Here is a 19052-nt window from a genome sequence, read left to right on the forward strand (position 1 = left end):
ACACAACTGTCCATTCTTTAGTTCATGAATACAGTCCTCAATTTTCTTTAAGAATTATTTTAGGATATTAAAACAAAAGACATACTTGAAGTTTTAAGTACACATTTTAAATGCTTGTATTTCAAGATACAGTAGACTGTAAACATGTATTTGAAGAAATACAGTGCAGTGAGTGAATTGGAAGCTCCAAAAATATTTCTCAGTGAATTTTACTTTCCTGCAGTAAATGGAAATTTCAGTTACCAACTTTCACAGTTTAATTTCACTGAATTGGATCCCCCTTTGTCTTTCAATGAATTGGACTTTCAATCAGAAATGCTTTCAATAGGGGAAAAAACAAACAAAAGTCTTCCGTGCATTTTATTTTTATATTATTCAGCTTGGCATCAGTTTTATTTATTTTTTTTTCTTAGGCATAAAAAATCACATTGAATAATAAGTTACTTGATTAATTAAAACAATTATAATCAAAATGAAAAGGAAAGTAAGTAAATTTGTCATGTTGATTTTGATTTTATATAATATCTTATGATATAAGATATGGTATCTGGAGTGAGAAAGAACCTCCAAATCAAAATGATTACAGAAACCACTTCCTTGTGAATTACACATGAAGGTTGGTTGTTTTTTTTCTGTTCTGCATTTTTTCATGCCATAAAGTAAATTGGGCTTAAAAATCTAATTTTAGCATGTTTTCTTCTTACCCAGTCCTGTAAAATATGCAGCAAAGATTAGATTAGGAGCTAGTTAAAAGATTAAAATAATCCATAGGGTCACAACTGACCTTACAATTTCTGGGACAAAAGCAATAACAGTAAGCAATGGCCAGCAGCCCTTGCATTATTTCCATGTAACAGGAAGCAGAGCCTGCATCCATGGAAATGAATGAGACTGCAAGCATTCCTCTGACAGTGAAAAATCAGGCAGAACAATACCAGTTGCTGGTACATTTTCCCTCTCTAGACAGGATATTCATTGTTTGATGGGGACAGATTTCACATGAAACAGGCAAACAGCCCTTGGACCATGGGCCCTAGATTCTCCTTCTTGGATGAGCATCCTAATCATTTTGCCACAGTTATGGTTGCCTTAGATCTGAGCTCTAATCATTCACAGGAGCTCCAATCATTTGTAGGTTCTCTCAGTTCAGCTGGCTAAGCAAACAACTCTTCTCATGGCAGTCTGTTGTCTGATAATGAGGAAATGCTTTGGGTAGAGAAGGAACAACAATTTGAACATTCTTGTGCTGAGAAGTGCAAGCAAGTTTCATCACCCAGTATCTTGGTCAAACATGCTACATACTAAGGGCTTTTAGAAGCAGGAAATAAAACACTTTATGAGAAGTTTCATTTTATAGATTTGTGTTAGATAAATGCCTATGGGAAACATTTACTTGATTCTGAATCTGAATTGGGTTTAGAAGCGAAACAGCTGTCAAAACAAGGGCAGTTGCAAAAGTAGAACTTTTGGTGTAATATGACCATACATTCTTGGAAAACTAATTTACAGCATGTAGGTGTTGATCTTGTTCTCTAGCAAATGGCTAGCATCTTATGCCATCTATTTGGTACAAAAGACAATCAGATCACCATCTGGAATCAATAAAGCCCATGTTTTTTGGTTCTTAAAAATCCTACAACTCTTCATTTTAGGTCTGCCTGACTTGAATTCAAAGTTAATACACTAAATGTGTTAGCCAATGAACAGTACCTTTAATCTTTAAAACAAAATAAAATAAAAACTCACTTCTTGTTGACATTAGAATGAAATGAAAAACATATGCTGGATTCTAGTAAAAATATTACATTGTAGATTCGTTGCTATTTAGGCCTATTATAATTTGTGTTAGGAGGGTAAGGGCTGGAACAGAAATGCGATTCTTTCATATCACAATCTGTTGGCATAATTTCCAATGGTAGGAAACTACATGTCTTCAGCAGTTAGTCAGCTATATGCACCTTCTATTAGCTTTTATTCAGTAATGATGGTAATATCTATTCAGAAAGTCAAAGCTCAGTCTCACAGTGAACTTAACTCAGCCTCTGACACCGCACATGTCACACATAATTGGCTACATTGAACTGAAGACCGAATTTGCAGGCACAGACTCCTGTAAGGTTAAATAAGCAACCATGCTGAAGAGCCCAGAACTCTTCTAATTTCTGCTTATGTATTGGGTCTTCAAATGAACTTATCTGAATCAGAACCTCACTCAGTTTTCAAGACAGTAGTCTTGAAAAATCAACCATTCTTTTACATCCCTTAATGAGTGCTGATATGTTGTGAAATTTTTGCTACCACTGTGCACATTCGTTTGCTGATTATTTTTTTTTTTAGCTCTATCTGAATACAACAGAAGAATTTCTAAGAAGCCCACTAACTGATTATTGATTCTTTTCTCCACTTAAATACAGTACATCCTTACACATCTAAGCAAAAAGTTAATACATTAAATCAACTGGAAAAAGGAAGATTATGCTGGAAAAATAAATGGCCTGGAAGCAGTTTTTTCTTAATTGATTTAAAAATGCAAATGGCAGTGATATTTTTTCAGTCTTGTCACAAATACTCATCAGCCTTGCACATGTATCAAATTCAGAAACTGGTGTGTGGCACTATAATAAAGTAGAATGAATAGTTTCTTGATTTTCTTTGTTTATTTTTGCTTATTTTGTTGTTGTTGATTACTTTTTAATAAACACGGCCCCTCAGTATTCCTAAAGAATAGTTGTAGAAGCTTTAGCGATAAGCAGGCTACACAGTAACTATGCTAAGGGGCAACTGAAATGCTGTCAAATAAGAAGTTTACTTAATATAACTGAAGAAAGACAGTGAAACTAAGGTACTTTTTTAAGTCACCCGATACACAGACCCTCCTGAATAGGGCTAGCCAAATTATAAAGTATTACATTTGGAAAAATATGCTAGAATAAAATTTTTAAGCCTCTGTATCTTACATCACAAGAACAGAGATACACTCTGTCAAAAATAGTTGCCTAAAATTTACATGTATCAAAAAGTAATATATGTATGTATGACTAGAATAAGGAAGTGGCTGAGGCAGGATCTTTAAAAAGTAAGCAAGAGAAGGAAAGAGGAGGAGGAGGAGATTAAGCAAAATTTCCTACAAGCAGAGAAGATTGTTCACAACTAATAAAAAGAAGTATACTGAATGCATAAGCAAATATTACAAAGTAAGACTCAGAGACAACTTTTTATAACATTTACTACAACAGAACAAGTTAGTGAAAAATTAGTAATGAAGTCTTATTGCTTAATACAAGAAGTGCTGGCTAGATGTTTCTGTAGTACATGGTAATACACATTCTTTTTGTCTGCAATCTAGAATTTTTTTAAGGAAAGACGTTGTTTCCTTTAAAAAAATCTACAAAGGACTGCATGGTAGGAAATCTCTAGATAAATCAGAAAAAATAAAATAAAATATCAATATATGTGTGTGCATTACAAAGAGCATTTTAGTGACTCTGGCAACTCTAAATTAAAAGTAATTAAATTAAATTTAAAATCTATAAAACATACGTCTTTAAAAAACACAGCAAAATTTTCTAATTCTTAGATCATTTTACCCTAATGGTTCACAGAATATATGAAGGCAGATGGATGATTATCAGGTTACAGTTTTGAGAGCCATAAAAACTCTCTCTATATTCAAAGTTTCTGGTGATTTCAACTTTAGAAGGTGGTCAGGGAACACCACCGGGACAGCACAGCAATCCTTCCAGTCACAGCATGGAACAAGTCCAAATATGCACATAATTAAAATGAAAAGAGTCCAATGTCTTCTCTCAGGACTGGTGATGATGAGAAACAGGACCTGACAACACAAGATCTATTACTGCCTTTAGAGAAGCAGTACCTTCTATGCCTCACAAATGTAATTGTGTCAAGATTGCAAAGACAAAGATAAGCCTTAACACTGACAATCATGTAAGTGGTTGTCAGCGTTCACTGATGAAAACCTAAATCACATATCAGCATCCTCAGCCCTACAGATTTCATTTGTCAAGTGAGCTTGAAGCCTTCTCTTTCAATCCAAAAATTCTTCACTTAGGTAGACTCCAGGTTTCCGTGAATCTTCTGAAAGACAATACTAAATTCTGAACAGAGAATGAGGTACAGAATTCTCTGATATGTTTTCTGAGGATTAACAACTTCACCACAGCATTAAGCCTATTCACACACCAGCATACGTGAAAGGCCTTCAAAAAGTTTTTTGCAAATCAAAACAAAACAAAAACAAGAAAAAGCACTAGAAAAAGCAGGTATTCTCCACTGAATTAACTTTTGCAGGTATTAAACACAAACGAAAATCGTCCGGTCTAATATTTAATTTCTTCTCACTTCTGCAAGACTAAAACATCTTTCTACTAATATATGCACATACTCAATAAATGTAGCTGCTGTGAAACTTGTAAGGATAAAGAGCTACACATCATTTTTCAGTGACACATTTTGAAATAGAATAATATATATTTTTAAATTATTTGTATAGAGAAAGAAAGGAATGTTATCCTTTACACTTCTAATCCCATTACTGGCTCACTATCCTCAATGATTAAGACCACCAAAAGTAATTAAATTTTTATTACTATACTGCCAGTTAAATCATAGAACTGAACTCTGAAGGTCTTAACATGATAAGGAGTTAGAATAAAGCCTCAGAATACAAATGGTAAAATGAAAATATAACAAAGTTGTGTTTTGGCCAGTAACTATGTAATTTTGCTTAAAAAGATTAAGACTTTCTGCTTTATAAAACAAAACAAAACAAAAACAACAAAAATAAGATACTGGAAAAGTTATGTAGCATGTGTACCATGGAACACTAGGATGAAATAACAGAATTACTGATAACACTTTATTGAAGAATAGATTTAAAGCCTCGGGAAATTGCTTTAGTGAAAGGCAAAAAACAAAAAAAAAAAAAAAGAGAGACTGTTATGATTAAAACCAATGCTGAGAAAATATTTGAGACATCATTTAAAAGTCATAGAAAGAAGACTGTTAGTTGTTCTGCACTTTACTTATTGGTCAGTATGGCAATGAGAACATACCATGTTTCTAACTACAATTATAGTTTACATAAGAAAAATACTGAGATTGAATCTGCATTGTAGAGTTGGTTATTCATGCATAACATTTTCATAAATTAACACAGTTTAGAGGTGTGCCTTTTTGTTGCTTCTGATGTAGATTTTGGGGTAGAATGTAAAATAACCCTCTTTGCTAACGTGACCCTATTTGCTAACAAATGGGATTTAAGGTATTATTCTAAGGTCTGGTGTTTTTTGTTTGTTTGTTTGTTTTGTTTGACTGCTTGCTTTTTAAATTGCCAGTAAATATCAAAAGATCAGTCTAAAATTCAGTAGTCATGTCAATATGGGCACTTACTGCAGTCCAATAGGCATGCCAATACGCGTACTTACTGCACTCCTTTAAATAATAAATCACATTTTTTTCAAGAAGAATGCAATTATATTGTGCATTCTATGTACTGTTCATAATTACTGGTAGAAATGAAGTTTACATCTCATTATGCAAGAGTACCTTAAACCACTTGGTTGCATAAAACTCTGTTCTATAACAAAGGGGGTCACTTAAAGACAGCCACTTAATTAAACCCATTGGTTATGTTGCTGAAAAGCTTATCACAACAAGCATTTAATGAAATCAGAGAAAATTAAGAAAGTTGAAGCTTTCTTGGGGGAAGAGGAAAAAAAAAAGAAACAGTAGAAAAGACAGGTTTGATAAGAACTATAATAGCTTGTAATAATAGCTTGTATTCCTTATTATAGCTGCATAATAGTGAATGAAACGTTTACCATAGCTTACAGTCCAATAGACAGTTTTACTGGCCTTTTGTTTTGTACTGGCTTGTGTTCCCTGTGTTCATAGCTTTAGCCATCGCACAATTTCTCACTTAATTTCTCACTTAAAGGAAGGTCACTTCTTTCCTTTATCACCAGCCACAAAAGTAATGGCTTCTTGACTACTTAGGGATTATGGCAAGGAATGGGAGAAAGGAAAACAAAAGGATAGAAACCATTAGCTACAACCTAGAACTAATAGTAACTTGTACTGTTTTTACTCTGGAAACACACACATAATGAGACAGATGAAGTAAGACAGTCAAAACATTTCTACATGTTATATCCATGGAAACCACCAACTTGTCTGTTTGGTGAAACACGGAGGTACGTTAGGACGCTACTTCCCTGTTGTTTAAAATCTGGAGCCATTATCTGTATTCCACTTGACATTTTAGCCTTTTCATTCTTTGCTAATATACAGTGCTATGAAAAAAATAATTTATTTCAAGGTTATAATATGCCTTACATGAGCTTTTACATGCTCAAATTCATTATCTTTTGGCTTATAAAGAAAAGCATTTTTATTTTCAGTTACTTTTTGCCTGAGTTATACACTGGGATTGAACTACTTCCTAGGCTAGTTCTGATGATCTAAAGTTACTAAAGCCCGTAGGATGATGTTCCAAGGCAATGGTGATAAATCTCTGTGGTATGTAGTCTTCTTACATACCAAAATTTTTACTTAGCAAAGAACAAGTTACATTCTGTGTATTTTTAAGAGGAGATTTAAGACAGGTACTCAACGTGCAATTGAAAGAACTTGGAGTCTTTCCAAAACCAGTCTCTATTACGTTTTAGCATGCAGTCTATTCCCAACACATAGTTCCATATGCTTGATTGCACCAAAATACATAGATCATGAGGCTATTCCAACTAAATACTTTTTCACAAAATCTGTCATTACTAACTTGACAAAGTTGATATATATATATATATATATATATATATATATATATATATATTATTTTTTTTTTTCATTTCATACCAATTTCCAAATTGGTAATGAAAAGTGGTTAAAATTGTCCAACAAGAACTAATTCCTGAGAGCTCACTTTCTGATGGTTCTCCAGCAAATGAATCAATAATAATAATAAAAAATCCTCCAGTTTTTCAATCTGCTTAGCTTATTATTTTTGTTCCAGTCAAGTATATTGTTTGGTTTTGGTCAAGATGTCATACTAGGAGAAAGATAAACATATTGTATTCTTTCTTATATCTTAAATCTGTAATATTGTCAAATATTTAATAAGCCTATTTAACAAGATCTATTTTACAATAAAATATGTTCAGTGGCATTGACTTTTACATTTTAATTCCTTGTTAACAGCGTTCTTAAAATGTTTGCCAGACATTTATACTGCTCCCACATTCTAAGTGTGTGGGGGGGGAGACAGAGAGTGATTGTATTCTCTGCAGCTCTTTTGGATTTTTTTTTTATATGCTTTCCTTTGATGGATAAAGAATCAGCACAAATTAAGAGAAAAGTAAACACTTCCTTACTTTAATGTATTTTTTCACTATATTTTAATAAATTATTTTTTTTTAGATATGTTCATCCACATTTAAAAAAAAATGCAAAAATAATTTGAGAAGCTGCTAAGTAATAGTGACCTAATACCTGGACAGTTATCAACCTTTGTTCTGAGATTATGATGGAAGCACAGTATCATGTCATTATTAGATTTGTCTGTGCAGATTTTACTCTCCTTCTTGGATGGTTTTCCCCATTTCTATAGTACAATCCAAAGAATACACTACACCACTCAACAAAGCCTTTACAATTTTTTAATATCACCTCTACATCCATTATTACAAACACAGTCAATTATTTTTTTAAAACTGACAACAAAATAATTTTAACTAGGATTTAAACACCCTGTCACTCAAGAAATATTTTAGTCTCCGACTTGTGATACCTCTATTCTACAGCTTCTACCGACCACTAGTCTACTTGCTTTTAATACTGCATTTTCACCTTTCTGAAAATGTGCCTGGCAGACCTTAAAATGTTTTACAGTGCAGATACTATAATCTAAACAGAACAATTCTGTAACAATTTCTGACTTGTCAGGAATTCCTTATTTTTCCTCCAGAAGAGAAACCAAAAATGCACGGGGTGCAACGAGTATAAAAACATAGGCCATGAAAGCACAACTGATTCCAAGTGCCACTGAGAAGTACAGGGACTTACAGAAGGAGTCTACTTATCAAGACTTATAAGCAATAAAAAGAATCTGTAGATTTTTCACATTAATAGACTGACTATATTTCAAGCCTTTACTAAATTTACTAAGGAAATTAATACTTAATTTGAACCAGCAAAGCCAAAACTTATTTGTCTGTGTTGTTACCAGATACTTCTGGGACAACACATTAACTGTGATATAAATGTGCGCGGATCAGGTAAACATAAACAATTTTTGGTCTAGTTCTTTTATGCAATATAACCTAGAATGCTATATAGGTTTACATAAATCATTCTAAAAACTAGTTAAAGAAGGATCAAAATGTGAGCCAAGTAAACAAGAAAACATTTAAAATTTCAGTACAGGATTTGAGAGAAAGTCCATTTTCTTTAAGTGTTTAGGAAATCTTCGGAAAACAGTTTCTCTGGGAGAATAAATCAAATCCATTATATTTATGAATATTCTTACCTATTTTCTCAGGTGAAACATCTTTTATTGAAGGAACTTTCAAATTAACTCTGCTAGATGCCAACACTGGAATAGAGAGTTTCTCAGGAACGTCAAATAATTCTCGCATGCTCACTTGTACACTGTAATCCACATACTTCAACTCTGGTGGGAATTTACGAGGTTTTAGGAGTTCGCATCTCTGCAAGTGAAGGAATAATGTGTACATATGAACAATGATCTCATAATAATTTCAGGTTAGGAAGTTACAGGCTTAAATGCGTAATTCCATAACTTGTAAAGTGGTAATTAGTCCTGTTATATAGCAATGGTTGAGAGGCACTCCTGAATAAAGACTGTTTGGTACAATTTTCTAGATATCATGTATCTGAAGCATTAATTTAAAAATAATGTTTTGAGATTTACAGTAAAAACACCTCCTACTCAGAAACCACCTACCAACCTTTAAAGACACTCAGAGAAGAGAAAAAAAAAAAAAAAAAAGGAGAAAATATTAAAATGAAAATGTATTTTGTTTCAGAACAGGTGTTTCTTTAATCCATAAAATTTCTCATTAATGATAGTATGAAAAAAGAAAAAATGTTTTGACATTCTGTGAGAAATTACTGTATAGTTAACTGTGCTAACTTTACTATTCAAATGTTGACAATATGTTCGAGAAATCAAAGCATTTAGAATTAATTTTATGGACAAACAAGCTCCTCCTTTTGGTGAAAGGCACTGCTAATTCACAGCATGAAACATTTTAGTAAAGTTTTAGCACAACACATAAAGGCAAAATCAAAAGAGGCATCTAAATCTCATAATGAAAACTAAATTAGACACCTGAAGGAAATCATTACTGAAAGAACGCAATGATTTAACACGCGACTTGCTCACAATTTCAATTTTTGATCCAACAACACAGTATATTTGCAATGCTCGAGATAAACGATAAATTCAACAAATTTAGTAACTGTAGTAACTCTAATCATCAAAGATGATCAAAACAGATTTCTCTTTCTTGCAGCAAGAAAAAGAAGGTGTAAAAGCACTGTACAAAAATAGCCAGGATTTTCAACCACGCATATAGACAGGTCAAGTAGAAACACTAAGTATACATTCCTGAAGATGTATATCCAGTCTAACTTCAAAATACAGTTCGCATTTATTGCTGTTTTCAATGGGATTTAAGTGAACATGAGTAAAATTTAAAGTTTAATAAAAACTTTGGACAGGGTCTTTTTTTGGTCAGGAACGGTGGAGGGGATATTTAGACAATGAACATAAAAGAATACTTCAACTCCAAATTAAGTTGCAGAGCAGAAGTCCCCCTCAGAAAAGAAGTTTCTTCAATAAATGCCACCAGAATTTCTATACTCTCACTTTTATACAGATAGCAGGACAGAATTCATAATAAAAAGAATAGGAACACTTTTTAGAAATTTATCTGCATAGTTGATTTCCATCATGAGCAGTATTTTTAAATGAAGTTTTTTTCTACAGCAGCGGTATAGCAGAACTACTTTATTTTATTTCTGACGAGCAATTAAAAATTTTTCTGTACATGAAACAAATATGTCCTTTTGCATGTTATTTTCACTTCTCACACGATTATTTATTCAGTAGTACAAAGCGTGACACATTTCATTACTGTTTTCCACTGTTCTTCAATACAAGTAAATTTAGCACTCGTGTTAGACCTTAGCATACTTAGTCATAGAGAGACTAGTACCATCACATTCCATCTCAATTAGATCTACAGCTTCAGAGCAGGCAAGTCTTTCATCAAGTCTTTGTTAACCGACTGTGATATTAAAGGACTTCAGTTAAGAAAAGTTTATAAAAATGTCACCATGGCAACATAGCAGGTATGCTCAAAACAAAAATATTTGTGTCTAAATTACATGGTTACAATTCTTGTCCCATAACAAAATATTAACATTAATTAATTTGATTTGTATTACTTTTTAAACTTATCTGTAAATAAAAAGGCATAAATTTAACAATCCCAAGACTCTAGGGAAAATTCTCTCCCCCTAGCACTGGGAATCATGCAGCACTGGGACTGGGAACCATACTCAGGAAGGAGTCCAGCTGAAAAATTGCAATAATATACAGCTTCCCAACCAACTGCCTGAGGCAAGGTAGCATCAGGTTCACATGGGAAATTAAACAATAAAACCCAGACTTTGGCCATAATCCATAGATGTTTAAATTTGGATTCTATATGAGAAAAAAAGCTTGGTTATTTGGGAGTATTGCTATTATAAATTCATTCACAAATACTATTTGAATGTCTACTGGACTATCTAGGGTTTTTTTTCTAGATGTTGAATTCTTGGGGAAATACCCCTAGGTTGGAATTATGTATAGGTAGGGAACTATAGCTTATAAGGGAGATCCAGTGCTTTCCAAAAGTATGGTGTATTGATTGCAAAACAAGAAAAAGTCTTTCCTGCTCCTCAATTTGGTATGTCTGTTCTTATACAAAATAATTATAAAAAATAAAAATTCTGTTAGAGAATTTTCTTTCCTTATAAAATGAGCATAAGGACACTAATACAGACATCAATACATAGAGTATAAAAGATTCTTTAATCAATGTGTATTTTTCAGAAGCTAACTGAAATAAACCATCAATGTTCTTTTTAACTGCAGCTAACATTTCTTAAATGGTGACTTTTTAATCACATGAGTGAGGAAGCAACTTCAGAATGAATATTTAAATTGTGTCTGAGGGGAATGAGGATTATAATCTGTCAGATTGCAGAATATATTAAAAACAACAACAACAACAAAAAAGACTTCATTGGACTATATATTTCCTGAAAATTTAAAATTTTAAAATTTCATTTTTACACACAGGAACAGCTAAATAATTCTAGGACCAGATTTCTGTGTTTCTCACCTCTACTCTGGACAGCCCTAGCAATGCAGTTACAACTCGGACACTACTGCTATCCAGAGTCTCTGTGATCTTTCTTCTTTCATATTCAATATTTGACATTTGCTGTTGTGCAGCAATAGCCAGAGCCCTTTCTCTTGATTCATTGATCAATGGAATCCTGAGATTTTCTTCAAGAGTCTGCTCAAGACTGCATTTCAAATATAAAACCGGCTCTGCTGCCCTTGGACCTGTTTAAATAAAAATAAAAAATATAAAATAAAACCACCACCACCACCAAAAACAATACTTGTCAACTGCTACTATATCTTCATAGAGTACTTAAAATCCTTAACATTCAAAGAAAAACCTGAATACAATATTCCTTTGATATTTAGTTACATGTTACTTCTCCAGTACATGCTATTTACTTCCATAAAAAAAATATTTTTAATCATAGTGGGGAAATAAAAATTGTCACAAACTGAAATCCAAATAGAAGTTGCTTTTCATGGTTAATCAAAAAACCCAGACTTCAGTGTTACTACTACTACAATAGTAATAAAGCTTTAAAAAAGTCTGTTTCCTTTAAAGCACAACCACTCTTTTATTCCTTTAGATGATGTTGCATTGCTCCTAAAAGAAGTCACCATCAATATAACTCTGATCAGAGATGGCAAAACTCAAAGAGTTTTTCAGTAGAATGTTCTGAGATCCATAGTTCTCATTAAAGCTCTCTGAAATAAATACCAACAAATCTTTCCTTGTCTCTCCTGTAGATACACTTAACTTACTTCAAATTTTCACATTCATATGTAGAAATATCAGTGGAAAAAAAAAAAAAAAACAAAAACATCTTGGAAAGCAAAACTGCGGGTGAGAGCTTTTATGCATGCACTAGTATCAAAGGATCTTAGAAAAACAATGTTCCATCTTATTTGGCAAAATGCATGCCAAGAGCAGCATATTTTTACCCTTCACAGAAAGAATGGAAACAGATAAGAGAGCTTACATTAATAAATGAGAAGTGGTGCATAGATTTCTGATATTTCATGCAAGTGCCTTAAATCAAAATAATCTTGCACTGCTCTGGTTAGCTTTTGACGCATAGCAGAGAAAGTTTCATAACTGATGTACATCTCCGTATTTTTTTCAGTGAATACTTTTTACTTGGTCAAGCTGGTCCACAGAATCAAACACACTCAGCAGTGACTTTCTTCAGACCTCTGCCCAGTCTGGCTTGAAATGGCTGAGATACAAAGCTCCCAGGATACGAAGATCTCATGAACATGATTCTGACCAGACTAATCCAAAGATTAAAGGAAGGTAAGACCTTGTAATAGGCAGGAAGTTCCAGGAAAAGACTAGAATGACTAAAATGCTATAATACAAAATATCACTAGAGGTGCATTGAGATCAGTGGCTTAGAAATTGTTTCACGTTTTCCTAAATGCCTCATTTTGACCTAGACATGTTAATATTTTTTTGATCTTTGTACCATGTTAAAAACTGTCTTGCCTGAGAACATCCAGGGGAAAAAAATAAATCAATCAAACTTATTAAAACTTGCTCCTCTCCCTCAATCCCTTTTCCCCCCTTTCTCCCAAATAACTCTTACCTCCAGACTCAGTCATGGAGAAGTATGTCTGAACTACTATCAATGAAACAGGCTATATACCTAATAATTATTTTCAGATTAGTTGGTGTCTGAATCTACATTTAGTAACAAGCAGACAGAAGGACAGTTACTTTACTGCCTACTGAGCACTGAATTCTTAAATTTAATCTCAGAACATAAGATATATGTATTTCAAATATAGCCATACTGGTTCTGAAATAGAACTGACAGCAGTTTATCACTGGTTGTTTAAAGACAAAAGTATTGGATTATCTGTCAAATCACAATACTTAATACAATATTCATGTGTTCTAAAAGTAGAAAAACTCCAGGTAAATTGACTTGTCCTGGTTTATATGGCTACAGACCACATTTGACATAAAAGAGAAAATATGAAAAAAAAATGATACAGACTGTTAAAAACAGCTTCACATACAAGTAAGTCCAATAAGATAACTAATAACCAGATCACTGCTGCTCTGAAGAGAATGGACTGGACAACATTAAAAGAAATATCTCATACTTACATTGTAATACCTTTCTTACACTTCACTACCAACAACTGCTTATACCAGATACATATAATGAATCTTAACAGAAAAGAATATTTGCAAAGAGTGATTTGCTTTATTTCACTGCCCTCACTTCAATTTACTTTACCTTCTAATGTGCTGCTAATATGCAAAACATTTGGACTATCCATTGGAAGCAGTCCTGAAGGCAAAGGTATATCACCTGTTCCTTCTACCAGGTATACAAATTCTCCAATCTGAAACACAGAAACATGCACATACATGTAATTCTTAAAGGAACTCATGGAAGAAAAAAAAAAAAAAAGCAGAATATTAAAACTGAAAACAAAGATAACCTACTAACACTGAAGGCCTGGCTTGCAGAATAATTTACACATCCAGAAGAACCATTATTTTAGAACTATGTTTAAACAGAAAAAAATATATATAATTTCAAACCCTGCTATGATATCTAAATGGTTTTAATTAAGAATATTAAATCTGAAAAGCCAAGAAATTTTAACAAGTTGAATCCTTTCCAACTCCTCATATAATTTAACAGAATGAGAATACCCTGAGTCACAAATATGGTGATAAATTGAATTCTAATTAAGTACTATAGCTGCATATATTGAAACATATATACCAGTTGACTTATTTTTTTTTCACTTTGTAGAAAATGGTTACTGTAATTTTGAGCAAATAACACTTGTATTTCATCAAAAATAATTAAATTCCTATAGAAGCTTGAAAATAACCATAAATATGACCCAGAACAAAGGAAGACAATAATTTGCCATAGAGGAAAGTATAAATGAATGATCAGAGAAATAATACTTGAATAATGGAAGGAAAAAGGGAGGGGAAGGGGGGGAGGGAGGAAGCAAATAAAAACAGAAAAGTGATAAAAAATAAGTACTCTAAACTACAAAGACTACAAAAAGAACATCCCAAAACTAAACGTAATTAAATTAGGTACATATATACATACACCAGGAGATTTAATAGACATAATAGTATTGCTTTGTTAACTTCTTTCAGTTTTCTGCAAACTTTTGTACAACTTTAGTTTCTACTGACTGCAAGGCAGAGGATCAAATGTTGCTGTGACTAGACATATAATTTACCACAGAAAGTCAACTCATATTTCCATAAACTATATTCTATAAAATCATGCCTCAAAACTGCATTTATTTCATATATTCTTCATTCCAGATATGAGGGAGGTTTATTTATGTCTGTTAGGTTACCTGTCAGCCAGTGCAATTTTTTCACTCTAATATTGGTCAATAACAGAAGATATACCTGCTTTTTATTTTATCCAAAGCATCATCAAATATTTATGCTAAAGCCAAAAACATTGCAGTTATGTTTCTAGCACAGCAGAAGGAAAACTACTGAACGTTGATGGCATTTTCTCCCCTTCCTTGGTTCAAGAATTCAGACAAATCTTCCTTGAGAAGGATTAAAGAAACCTACAGGAAAATAGGTTTCCCACATCCAAACTAATAGCCACTCCTGGGAACCAATTTAAACAGAAATTATTCCTGTTTGACACAGTGTTTTGACTCCGTAAGGACCACTAACAAGCTCACAAGCTTGCAGCACGTACAACTAATTTCATGAAGGAACTGGTTGCTAGGTTGCCGTTCTACTATCAATTACTTTTTTTGTCATCACTGACATCAACATACTTGTATGTAGGAACAAATTTCCCCATTTCCCTTCTTGCTTTGAAGAAATCTTGCTTTTTGATCTCCAAAAAATGCAAATCCTGTTTTCTTTCTGCTGAGGTTTTCTTAGCAGAATGGGTATCATAATCCATTTTGCAAATTTAGCAGGGAATCCCTTGGTTTTCATCATTTACATTTCCAGTTTTCATGATCTGCAAAGGCTAGCGTAAACATTTTCTAGGGCTTAATGTTTAAATAAATAAATAAATAAAAATAAAATGTCTGTTGAATAAGCTATTTATCTAATTGTGTTGCTAGATAATATTGCAAAAGCATGAATAGCTACTAGAAGTTTGCAGTTTCCATGAAAGTCAGTAATTAAGAACAACAGAGAGTAAAGTATTCTTTAAACAAACCATTTAATTTCATATTAGATATTTACCTGTGAAAATCTGGAGTGACAATTTTAAACTATGACTTCATAAATGACTATCATTGAAATCAAAAGTCATTCATATTTAGATTATCTCCCAGAAACAGAAATCTAGAGAAAAAACAACCCACTTATATTGCCCAATATACAATTCCTTCTCTGAAAAGACATATGCTGAAAATTTAAATAATATCAATTTTGATTTTTCTTAAAAACAAGTACAGAAACAAAACTTTGAGAAATGATAAACAACTTGTTCTGTCATTTCAAACATTAGAAAAGTTAACATACAGATTCTTTCTTTTTTTTAAAAAAAAAAAAAAAAAAGCAACATCTAGTTGCAACATTTATCTAGTGCTTTGGATCTCGACATCTTTTATTGTAATGAAGCTACATTTTGACTCTGACTGCTGTTTTTGTCCATTTGTCTTAATGATTAGGAAAGGTATGTAGAAAAAAATGCTAAATTAAATGATTTATTAGATTATAAACAGCAAAAGCCCAGCAAGGACTTTTAAAGGGCTTTTATAAAAAAAGCAAAAGTTCAAAAAGCTTGTATTTGATTTGAAGCTCCATCATTATACAAAACCATTTGACCATCATACAGCTTGGTCATACAGCTACCATTGTTTGTCAATGAGAAAATGGTGCAATAGTGATATTGCAGCCATATACACAATATTTAAAGCCAATTTCTACCTGTCATCACTGTACAAGTCACGATAGATACTTTGCAGCTTCATCTTACTCTAGGAGTTTCCACGTTTTACTATATATGATACAATTTTGTGGATGGGACTTGCATTTTCCTAGCCCAAGGTTGTACATATCAAACTCATTATACATTCAGCAGCCTTTAAATGCATCCCACCTAACCAGTTAAGCTTAAAGGAACAGGTCTTCCAGAAACCGTTACCGTACAGGACATGAGTGTCTCCTCAGAGGCATTAATGCTTTCTGCTATGACAAATGACTAGGAGCCAGGTGTCAAATTTTAGATGTTTCTACATCACCACTGGGGATAACCCTCAATGGTTTCTAGAGGCTGTCAGAAACTTTAACTGTCCATAACTCTGATCACATCTCCTTCTGATTTGCTTTCCTCTCATTAGCATGTCTCCATTTCCCCTCTCTTCATTAAACAACTTTGTTGTTAAAAGCCCTAATGTAGCATGAGACTCCTACTTTCTGTCAGGGCATATACTTCTGCTCTTAATAAAAAAAACAAACAGCGAGAATGCCAACAGCAGAGATTATAAAATCATAGCATGTAGAAAATGATCCTTCTTAGATCTGCTTCCAGAAAACTGTAGGTTAGGGTATTCTTTATCTAGAGACTGCATCCAGATCATTTTATTGAATTAAAAGTGGTGGACCCAGCCTCCATGAGTTTGTCTAATTTCTTTTGAACTAGTTAACATTTAGAGTCCTGTGACAGTTGACTTACATAAATTAATAATTGTATATAAAAAAGTACTTCATTTGGTTCAGTTTGTATCTCTTGCCACAATTGCTCTATTAACTTTCTGCAAATTATTCATAATTATATGCATCTTTCATGTCCCTTACCTGTCTCTTTTTTTAACTGAAGGAAATTAATTTCTTTTTAGTATCTTTCTCCATAAAGAAACCATTATATACTTCTTATCATTCTTGCTTCTTGTTTTTTTTTTTTGGTTTTCTTTTCTTTTCTTTTCTTTTCTTTTCTTTTCTTTTCTTTTCTTTTCTTTTCTTTTCTTTTCTTTTCTTTTCTTTTCTTTTCTTTTCTTTTCTTTTCTTTTCTTTTCTTTTCTTTTCTTTCTTTTCCTCCCTGATTCCTATTATACTGTTTGCTGGAGTGACTAGAACTGCACACAATAGTCAAGGTGTGTACACCATAGTTCCTTAGGGCGTATTGAGGTTTCACATTTATATGTCTATTTCTTCCCCCCTCAAAAAATCTCTTTTTGAATAATGCTGAGCACTGGGTTGGATTTCTTTTCGCAGAACTGTGAACAAAGACAACACTGCACTGACAGAGGGACATTTATATAACCTCTTTGTAGCTAATTCCCTGGTGCCAGTAAGGTAATGCTATGGCATAAGCTCACTGTCTGACTGTAGGTGCTAGAAGAAAATCTTTAATCTCTCTCTCCACTTATTTTCAAGAAACTCAAATGAACTTGGTCTGGTTTTGGCTGAGATGCAGCTACTTTTTCTCTGTAGAGCCTCGTATATTGTTGTGTTTTGCATTTTTGATGAAAGTAGTGTAGTAAGCAAGAGGTTGTGTGATTCTTAGCTGCCCACTGAAGTTAAACCACAACAAAACTGTATGTTCCTTAAGGTTTCCAACCAAATGACTTTCTTAAAGACAAGAAAAGAAAAAAAAAAAAAAAAAAAGCCAGTGGTTGGTTTCAAATATTGAATAGGATTGTATCTACAGGCTTAGGCATTATTGCATAAGTTATATTTTCCTTTTAAAGCAAGGAGAACGTTAAGAAGACCATGTGCCATAACCAAAGTCACAGTTAAACAATAAAAACAAATACCAAACACAAAAACACCAAACACTATCAGTAGTCTCTTGCTCTATAGCAAGGAATATGGAAGCTAATAATGTGAAGGAGAAAAGGTATAAATAAATAAGTTTTGGATATACCACCACAAATCATGAAAACATTGCAGACAGAATGGCAGATACATGCAATTGCACAGAGGGAAAGCTGAAACAGAGGTAGTATTATGGACGTAAGAAGGAGAATGAAAGCCTTGAGATCAACCACATGTAAAAGAAGTTTAGAGAAACAATAAAGTGCTGAAGAACAATGACAGATAGGGAAAAAACACAGCAGAGTGGTTTAAAGAGGTGAAATGATGGATGAAAGACAGAAATAAGAAAGTTGTGGCCACTGAGATAAAGGATTACAGGAACATCGAAGGAGTCGGAGTGCAAATTTTAAGTGCTGAAAGTTGGTCAAAACTGAGTCTTGGTAATTTGATGAAATCAATTCCAGCTAAAAACATATGTCAAATGCCAGATTGCATGAATCAAGAAAAAAATAAATAGTAACAGCAACAGAGTTAGTATTCAGGTACAACCTGTTCAGCAGATTTCCTTACACTGGTGACAAGGTCTGAACGGAATTTGGACAGCATTATTTAAACCAAAAAAAAAGGAGGTGGGGGGGGAAGGAGAGACAGAGCAAGGAAAATTATTATTATTCTACTTTGGCATCTTATCCTAGATACAGTAAAGACTGCATTTCTTCCCTGTCTATATCTCATCCAGAAGCATTACTCTTGCTCCCATATCAAGATAAATGTTTTAAATTCCATATTTGTTTTGTGGAGATAAAAGGGCAGAGAACTTTAGTTTAAATTTCGTAGTTGAAACTTGTAACCTTCAACTTCTTAAGCAATGTTTCC

The 19052-nt window shown here is 33.0% G+C and overlaps 1 protein-coding gene across 1 annotated transcript in view; it reads right to left on the reverse strand.

Moving 5' to 3' along the window:
• CFAP47 (cilia and flagella associated protein 47) overlaps window positions 1-19052 on the reverse strand; it is a gene marked incomplete at both ends in the record, with an annotated part of 301646 nt that overhangs the window by 174461 nt on the left and 108133 nt on the right. The window contains 3 exon segments of the mRNA XM_082784753.1: window positions 8546-8726; window positions 11436-11662; window positions 13690-13798. Of these exon segments, the coding sequence (XP_082640879.1) occupies window positions 8546-8726; window positions 11436-11662; window positions 13690-13798 (517 nt within the window).

The sequence above is a fragment of the Aythya marila genome (genome assembly GCF_965140915.1).
Source record: "Aythya marila genome assembly, chromosome: 1".
NCBI classification, from domain to species: Eukaryota; Metazoa; Chordata; class Aves; order Anseriformes; family Anatidae; genus Aythya; species Aythya marila.